Consider the following 9,799-nt stretch of genomic DNA (forward strand, 5'->3'; position numbering starts at 1 on the left):
TTCCAAAGTTGAAGTTAATAGATGTATTATCAAAAATAAACGTATAAGGCCTTGATTGGTACAGCAGATGAAGAAGAAGTAGCAGAATGCTGTAGAAGCAGTATGCTGCAGAAGCTGTATGCTCTCATTAAATTTTTTAATAAAATGATTGGTAGAGCAGTAGCATTATACAATTTTAAAATTATCATAAAAATTATTATATAATATATTTATTTGAAACTAATATATATTAATAATATATTTGTTATTAAAAATAATGAATCTTATTTAATTTATAAATTAAATTAATTTTAAATGTGAAATAATATTATTAAAAAAATTATTTAAAAATAAAATTTATTTTTGGATATAAAAATAATTTGATATAATAAAATAAAATAAATAAATTAAAAATAATTTATATAAAATCATCATTATTTATTTATTGGTTGAGAAATAAATGATCCATATATAATATTATCATAAAAATAATCTATGACATATAATTTATTTATTTAAAAATTATATAAATGTTTTTATTTTATAATATATAAATATATATTATGTTATGTTATTAAAAATAATGAATGATATGTATTAATTATATAAATTTTATTATATTTTAAATGTGAAATGTTGTTATTTAAAAAATAATAATAATTAATCACAACTTTTAGTTTTTTTGAAAATATAATTTTTTATTATAAACATAACTTTTATATTATTAAACATATATAAATTAATTATATAAAATTATTTTTTGAATTTATATATATTCTAAATGCAAATGCTCTTCCAAAAGCTTCGTATGAGAGCATTGGGCAAAGAGCATTTGGAGAGCATTAGCATCATGTAAATGCTTTTCTAAATGCTTTTGTTATCAATGTTGATTGGATAATAAGGAGCATAATGCTAATGCTAATGCTCTACCAATCAAGCCCTAAGTTTAACAGAAAGGTTACATTTTTGTCAGATAAAACCATCTCAAAAGAAGCACCATACTAGAGACTGAAAAAAACCCACTTATGAAGAACTTTGACCTCGACCCTCCATTCAGGTTTGTAAGGCTTAATATCACTCACATTTCTGATATTGATTATGGAACCCATGAGTGTTTATCACGGTAGATATATTGAGATTTCGTTTGGCAGAAAAAGAGTGTGTTTGATCTGATATTTATATAGTTATGGTCAAAGCCAAATTATTATTATTTCAAAAATATAAAAATACTTTAGTATTAGGAATATTCTAGGAATAATATATTTTGAAGATTTGAGATCTGTTAAGTTGCAACAATTAGAATATTATATCACAATATAGTTTCGATTCTCTTATATATTAATGGATTAAGTTTAGAAAAAATATACTCTTTTTTAGCTTGATAGTCAATCCGTATAAATAATATTTATTTGGATATGGAAAAATAGGAATTATAGCTTCTGTTATTATTAATGGTTGTTTTTAATATGATTTATACATAAAAATTGTTTCAGGTACTTGAGTTCATTGACCAGAAACTCAGAATGCATGTTAACTCGGAAAATAATCATACCTTGGCCACTACATTGAAATAAAGAATACCAAGGTTAGCTACTCGAACTTAAAGAAATAGTACAAGAATATAATTATTTTATGAATTGATAGTTTAGTACCCGAACAAATTGATTGTTTTTGTTTAATAGATTTTTTTCTAAGAAGTTTAAATTTCATAATTGGTTGTGATTGGTTAATAGATTGTTTGGAAGTGTGAAAATGGTTGTTGTATGCAATAATTTTTAGGGTCATTAACAAAATAATAAAAACATTCCATCAAATTGAAATATAACATGACGATTATACTGAACTAAAAAGGTTAAAAAGAGCTCAAACATCTGAAGTGTGTAAAGAATAGCATATAGATGAGTGAACTAACAAACAATACTCTAATACTGATACATGATAGATATAATTGATTATCCTAGACACATTGTTAGACAGTAAGAAATCATCTGAATGGAAAGTGTTAGTCCTGCGTTATGAATGTAAATGATTCTGTTTTGGTTTATTCAAAATGAACTTTTCCTAAAGTTCTTATTGCTTGAGCGTAATCACACGCGCTTATGGTGTGAATTAAAATAAAAGGTCTGAAAATAAACAAAGCATAGTAATGGACTTATAACGGAATCAGAGATTTTGAAAAATCTCTTTGAATACCACATTTCTTGTCTGTTTCTGAGGCTTACCATTATCGTCTAGAATCAAAATCTTCAAACCTTTTTTGGATGTGACCCTAGAGATAGCAACATAGAGCTGTCCGTGAGAGAACACAGGGCGTGGTAAATAAATACCAACATGTGACAGAGACTGTCCCTGACTTTTATTAATCGTGATAGCAAAGGCCACAGAAATAGGAAGCTGCCTTCTCCTCATCTTGAATGGTAACTTATTGTCTGATGGAGTAATAGACAGTCTAGGAACTATAACAACTTTCCAAACTCTCTTTCCTGTAATAATTCTTGCTTTCACACAGAATTCACACATATCTATAATCTGCAATCTAGTTCCATTCATCAGACCTCCAACATTATCAATGTTCCTCAGCAACATGACAGGGCATCCAATTTTCAACCTAAGATGATGATTTGGTAAGCCTGATACCTTGATACTGTTTAAAAAATCTGGTGTGAGAGTCAGATCATTAACGGAACGTGTATCAGATGGGTCGATGCTGTCAGAGCTCAAATATGTTCTCTCTTCACCTGCGTATTTTAAAAAATGTAATCTATTAATAGTTTATAAATATGAATAATAAGAAATGCTATAAATTCTTACTAACCCTCGAGCTTATCCAACATATGCTGGTTTATATTGTTCACATCCTCATTTGTCGGGCAAAGAATAGCTCTCTCTTGAAAAAAAATAGGATCCTTCTGCTGCTGTAGAGCTGTTGTATCTCCATATATTTCATGGCTGATTGATTCTACGGGATCGTTGGCATCCATTATAAGAAATTCATCCGGGATAGTGATTAGTGCATCACCTTCATTTGACTCACCAGCAACTCTATCTCCAACATCCAATATCCACTTCAAAAATGATTCAAGTTCCTTCAACTCTTCCGGGGTCATATTAGTCGACAGCAACCTCATGTTCTTTGTTAATCTGAGCACTTTGCAATGTTTCCACAAGTAAGAGTAATTTAGCGAATTCAACACAATCTCAGGCCTCGAGCCACCATTTATAACAGCCAGAACTTGCCTAAAATCTCCACATAATACAACAACTTTCCCAGCAAATGGCTTCTTTTCTTTAATCCTCATAATGTCGGCTAAGCTCCTATCGAGTGACTCAAAACAGTGCTTGCTCATCATCGGTGCTTCATCCAAAATAATCATAGAGGCTTCTTTAACCAAATTAGCAGCATCTGTCCCTGGTGGCAAATTACAAAAAGAGTACTCATCTGGATTGATTGGTATACCGAATCTAGAATGTGCAGTCCTTCCTCCTTGTAACAGAAGGGAAGCAATACCACTTGATGCAACATTCAACGCAATCTCACCTCTGGATCTAATAGCAGCAGATAATAATCTTCACAAAAACGTCTTCCCAGTACCACCAAATCCATAAACAAAGAAAAGTCCGCCTTTTTTCTGTAACAGCATCAATAATCTCCTTGTAGATCTTCTTTTGCTCATCAGTCATTTTCAAAACGTCCCTATGATGCTCTTCTCTTAACTTATCACGGTTGTAACTCAGCTCATCCGTGATCAAAACGTTTTGTAAATCAGGAGCATCGCAGAAGGGCTTTGGCATCTTATCCCAATTTGATAGAGAAGTTCCATTAATCTTCAAAAAAATTTCAATCTCCAATAGGGCTCCTTTTTTTTGTCAGCATCACTTAAACATAGTTCTATAGAAAAATTACATGTTAAAAAGGAAGCATATGTAAATAATCAAAGCGTAATCTCGATTGATAAATAAAGCAAAAGATAAGATAAATAACCTTATCTGTTCAACCGTTTTCTCAGCCTATACTCAATGTCTTCTGAAAGAAACTCCCATGTATTTTCCCAAACTTTTTCTGGCATTGATAAGGTCATCGACATGAGCATAACAGCAAATAAATATCGCTGACAGGCTGCAGAACTCGTGAAGCTTGACCTGACTATATCATCAATGTATTATTGGTCATCTTCTAATAAACCCCGAGCAAAACAGCATTCAAAAGGATATAGCACATTATTGAAAGTCCTTATATCTTCAAAACTGGTTGGTCCACGGACAATATTCAGCAATACACGCAGATAATATGCTTCCTCAAACTTCTTGGGTGCATAGTTAATCCTCCCAAGGCAGAAACCTGATATCACTCAAATTGCCCTAAAAGTGAATTACTCTCTCAAATAAGAGGTTCAGATGTAGTACTTAGGGATCGAATCCACAAGGACTCTAGGATTACTTGAAGGTTCAATTAATTAGAAATAAAGATAGACTTAAGGTTTTATATGTTTTAAAGCAGTAAATATTAATGTGAACAAGGAAGTTGTTCAGTAACTGAAATGAGGGTTGTTTCTAAATGAGGAAAATAGCTAGATTCAGGTATTTCTCAGGTATGAACTTATGCAGTTTGAAAGTGACATTAGGGCTTTAGTCCTTTGAACTCAATCAATTGGTACGACCAGTAGGGTCTCTTTTGACTAGATCCCGGATCTCAACTGTCATTTGTTGATCTCGGAAAAGAGTCGATCGATACGACTTTTGTCTAATCGATCGATACACCTTTCAAACAATCGATCGCTACAACGATGGTTGTATCGATCGATGGTAATTCTAGCAAGCATTATCGATTTGGTTGAACACGTTCTCTAATGATCTAGACCACCTTTCGCATGTGTCTAGTCAGTTAGATCACTTTAGTTTGTTTCAGGGTATTGAGAGTATACAGTTGGTTATCTCTTCAATCCTAGGATCTAGATTTAAGGGTGATCAATCCTAAATCTAGTATAAAGAATAACTAAAGTGAAAGAACTAATTTAATCACCCTAACAATTGTCAAAATCTCATCACATGATCCACCCTTATGAGAAACCTAAATCTAACAATTAGGTTTACTCAGACATATTCATGAGTGACAAAGTCATGATGGTTTGAATAAAACTTAATATGAAATAAGGAACACAAAGAGTAATGAGTAAGATAAATAGGGAGTTCAAGATCTTCTCTGTTTTGCAGTCTCAGATCTATCTCTCCAACTCTAACTCTTCTCCTAAGGTAGCCAAATTGCTTCTCTTCTCCAATAGGTCTCTAGGCAAGTCTGCCTCTAAAATGATACAAAACCCTAGTATATAAAGCTTAACAGGCGGCCATGGACTAATTGTGTAAATAGCACACTTTGTGATACTTGAAAATATTCTAAATCGTAATCCATTGAATGGCGAAATGTCGATCGACACTCTTCCATATATGTCGATCGATTGTAATTGACTCTAATCGTTCGATCTCGCATTATTCCTATCGGTCGATTCTTCATTCGTGAGAATACTCCAAAAATGCCTTAAAAGTATTGCTTTCTTCAATTAAGTACCTGTGCCTGAAAATACTCTAAAATACTTTGAAAACGTAGTAAATATGATTGAAAACTCTCATATACCATGGCTAAAAACAGGTGAATTTCATAGTATATTAACTCCCCCAGACTTACTCTTTTGCTTGTCCTCAAGCAAAACAATCGGTAGTCTCTCCGAAGGAGGTTTGAAAACAACATGAATCTTATTTTTGAAAACTTAAAAATCCTCACTTCCTTGTCATAAGAATCTAAACGGTCTCAACCACAAATGCACGATTATACCTTATCCTAGTCTAGCAACCAAATTCATCTATCCAACAACTTAGCAGATCTTGTCTAAAATTCTCCTTTACTAACCTCATTTCTTAACATAAAATAAAAGTGTGTGCTTTACCTTGGGAGTATCGATCAAAAGACACATGGATTCAACTCAAACAAGTTTCCTGAGCAGGTAGTCTTTTCTGATACTTTTCTCCTCTCATCTCTCTTCTCTGAATCTCTTATTAGTTTCAATTTCAACAGGTTTCGATGCCACATAGGTCATCTAGTCCATCTCATTGACATTTGCATTGTAGCTCATACATTTTTGGCAAAGTGTAGCGAATAATGGAGTTCGGTACTCAACCTATCCCTCGTTTCCACAATGTGTGATCATTCTTGAGATTTAGAAAACTGGGGTCGCAGGAGACACTCCTACCCCTCTGCCTCTCAAGAAATCATATCAATCTTTTCTTTATAAACTTAGATCTTGAGATGCCGAAGAGAGAAGGAAGGAAACCAGAATTGCACAGACTTGTACCTTTTCAGTCTTGTAGGAGGATTCCGATCCGATGTATACCAAGCCCCAAGACAAGCTAAGCTAGTCAGTATTAGGTTGGAGGTTAGCTTCGGTTCCTTTAAACAATCTGGGCAAGTGTGGCTAACTGACAGGTTGATCCACTTTGGTATCTCTAGTGCAATCTGTGGTTAATAGGTCTAGAGTAGTGCCAAAGAGTGGTTTAGAAAATCATTAATAAAAATTTATATTTCCTTTCTGACTCGAAAAACAATTTTATTTTTGAAAAATAGATGATAAGATAAATGTTAGTAACATTCTCCCCCAGACTTAAATTACACCGTCTCGTTGTAATAATAAGTAGGAGAGATATAAATAGAAAAAGTTAGAAGTGTAGATAATGAAGCAAAGTGTCGTACCTTTCTGTCTTTCCCGTCGATCGATTTACCGGAGATGGTATCGATCGACAGGTGAAGACAGAATGTGTGATTATGTGTTAGCACAGAACTCACTCACTCGTCTAGCTTGTCTCTCAAGTTAGCTCTGTTGTCAGTCCAAACACAAAGAAAATTAAACATACGAAATAGTGCAAAAGCATAAAGCATAGATAAGTTTAAAACATAAATCCTGCAAATCCGAAACATAAACATAAAAATAAAAAAGTCTGAAAGATAAAGAGAAGAGATAAGAAGGCTAGTCGGTGGCCTCCTCGTCCTCCTCCTGCTGGTACTGGTGAGATGGTCTTGGGTCTGCTGCTCTGACACTCCTCCTGCTCGCACATGGTGGTCGCGTGACTCTAGCCCAGATGGCTCGAAGAACACTCACGACCGTCCTCTGAAAGTCTGCCTCAGGCATCGGGACGTCAGGTATGTCCGGGAAGTCAAGAAGGGGAACTGCGGGTCTTGCCTGCGATCCTCCAACACCACGCTCCATCGGTACCTGGCGAGACTCGGTGGTGAGATCCAGTAGGAACTCGTCGTCGGGCCTGAACCGGATCCTCTCGACCTGCTGGTCGAAGTCAGTGAGTGATGCGTGCGGGAGCTGAAGCATACGGTAGCGGTGGTCAATCCTCAAAAACCAGAGAAGGCTCTCCTTGAGCCAGACGCAGTTCATCAGGTGCTGCTCGTCCATGAAGAGATGGCGGCGGTCTGCGGTACTCCTGTCCCGACGGACACCACATAACTCAAAGATCGGTGTTAGAAGACTACCCACACTCTCCTTCTTCCTACCCGAACCCGAGAAGGGTTTCTTCTTCAGTGAGATCAGATGCTCGGCGAAGAGAGCTCCAAGGTTGGGGACTACCAGTCCCGCAGTATCGAGGTGAGAGAGATCGACCAGTCCGTTCACCGCTGGGAAGAGAAGTGAGAGATCATGTAGGCGCACCTTGTTGGGCTCCATCTTGCACAACAGAGTGTTGGCAATAGCCCGTAGGAAGTAGCGGAGCGTCGGGTGACGAACGTCGGACTGAGTCGCTGAGCCGCTCCAGCTGCCCGTGCCTATGATCTTCCAGAAGTCACTCGCACCTGGGAGAGGCGAGAATCTGCAAGATGTAGCATCCTCCTCAAAACCGAAAATGCCGCAGAGCTGGGGGATGGTGATAGAGTATCTCTTCCCTCTAGCAAAGAAAGAGAGAACGTCGTCGCCCGCTATCTTAGGACCGTCGTGGCGGTAAGTGAGACGGACAGAGGCCATGAATTGGCGCACTAACGGGACGTGGAGGTCGTAGGCGTGCATGGCTATGGTGCCCAAGCCGAGCTGAGCAATCATCGCGTACAGATCATCCTGGATCCGAATCTTGTGTGTGACCTCCGGGTCAATGAAGCGTGTAGGCTTGATGTCGACGTCGAGCCATGTGTTGTAGTGCAAGCTGTCGTAGTCATCCCACTGCTCGGTGAGCTCTCTCTCGAGACACTCGTTGCTGGAGATGACCGCCCTTGGGTCCGCGAAGTTTTGACCCTCTGTGTACGGGATGGGAGTCTTATCATCACGTGGCCATGGAGGCCTCTCGTCGTCCCGCGGGACTCGTGGTTGCCGGCGGTTTGAAGGGCCAGCGGGATCGCTCCTCCTCTTCGTCCTCCTCTCTCTCTCAGTGTCCGAATCTGTGCTCATCTGAAAAGAAAAGTAGAACGAGTAAGTTAGTGTTGGTTCGCGAAAAAAGAGTCATATCGACCGATGCACAATCGTGTGTGTCGATCGATAGATCAAATCAGTGTTCATCAGAAAATCGAAAATCGATCGACAGGACAAAGTCTGTGTCGATCGATAGCGACTCGCGAAACCTGCAAATCAACAGTTCACACGAAAAACGAATCGAAAGAGAGGATTTGAGCAAAACAAACTATCCTAGCACTTAGATAAACAGTTAAAACATCTAAAACAACCTAGAATTGCACCAAATCAACCCGATTTCACCCAATTCAAAACCCAAACCCTAGGGTTTCAATCCAAAGAGATTTTTGGACCAATACCTTGGAGAATGAGAGAAATTCTAATGGAAACAGATGGAGGACTTGAAGTTAAGTGGTTTTGGGCAAAGAATCAATGGAAATCGTCAAGAAACGAGAGAGAAAAAGGAGTTTTAAGATTCGACTAGGGTTTGCGAAATAAGGGAAGAAGAGGCGGATGTCGAGTTAAATGAGAAGTTGCCTCGACATCCCCGTGTCGATCGATACAACTTGGTTGATATCGATCGATTTTTATGCATATGCGAAAGTGAATGCTTTGAAAATAATGTAAATGTCACTAACTAATGATTAAAATTTCTAACTAAATGAATTAAGTAAAAATAAATATAAATAAAAATGAAAATAAAATTGAAAATAAAAGTTAAAATAAGGATGAAAATATTAAATGAAAAATGAATTAAAAATAAAAAGAAAAATGGGTTGCCTCCCATTCAGCGCTTAGTTTAAAGTCTTTAGCTCGACTTAGGATAACTGTATTTAGTTATCACCGGGCGGTAGCAGCGGAAGGGGCTTTATATCTGGTGGTTTGGCCCAATAATGTTTTACTCGCTGCCCGTTTACTGTGAACTCGTCGCCTTCTTCACTAATGATCGTTAGTGCTCCGAAAGGTTTTACTTCCTTGATGGTAAAAGGTCCTGACCAACGAGATCTTAGTTTTCCAGGGAAAAGGTTTAATCTGGAGTTATATAGGAGAACTTAATCATTCGATTCAAAGTGTCTAGATATGATCTTCTTATCGTGATAAGCTTTTGTTCGTTCCTTGTATAACTTCGAATTTTCATATGCCAAGTGTCGTATTTCATCGAGCTCGTTGAGCTGAATTAGACGTCTCTGGGCAGCTGGCTTAATTTCAAAATTTAGTAATTTGGTTGCCCAGGCTGCCTTGTGCTCCAATTCAACTGGTAAATGGCATGATTTTCCATAAAGTAAGTGAAAGGGTGTCGTTCCCAGTGGTGTTTTGTAAGCGGTCCGATATGCCCATAAGGCATTGTCTAGTTTGCGAGACCAATCTTTCCTGTCTATTCGGACAGTCTT

At 37.0% G+C, this 9,799-nt stretch overlaps 1 protein-coding gene across 1 annotated transcript; it reads right to left on the minus strand.

Moving 5' to 3' along the window:
• Positions 1-2,142: 2,142 nt before the first annotated feature.
• On the minus strand, positions 2,143-3,771 carry LOC130511292 (uncharacterized). The gene is made up of 3 exons (XM_057008209.1): positions 3,602-3,771; positions 2,795-3,546; positions 2,143-2,717 (listed from the first exon to the last, which is right to left on the minus strand). Exons 1-3 carry the CDS (start codon positions 3,769-3,771, stop codon positions 2,143-2,145), a joined length of 1,497 nt encoding a protein of 498 aa, XP_056864189.1.
• Positions 3,772-9,799: the final 6,028 nt, after the last annotated feature.

This window comes from Raphanus sativus, chromosome 4 (assembly GCF_000801105.2).
Source record: "Raphanus sativus cultivar WK10039 chromosome 4, ASM80110v3, whole genome shotgun sequence".
NCBI lineage: Eukaryota > Viridiplantae > Streptophyta > Magnoliopsida > Brassicales > Brassicaceae > Raphanus > Raphanus sativus.

Bases quoted from the DNA above. Each gene is read 5' to 3' on its own strand.
- LOC130511292 (XM_057008209.1), bottom strand. From the start codon at position 3,771: ATGCCAAAGCCCTTCTGCGATGCTCCTGATTTACAAAACGTTTTGATC. The intron at 3,547-3,601 runs GCGGACTTTTCT...GTTTTTGTGAAG, and splicing joins GATGCTGTTACAGAAAAAAG to ATTATTATCTGCTGCTATTA. The intron at 2,718-2,794 runs GTTAGTAAGAAT...TAAAATACGCAG, and splicing joins TATGTTGGATAAGCTCGAGG to GTGAAGAGAGAACATATTTG.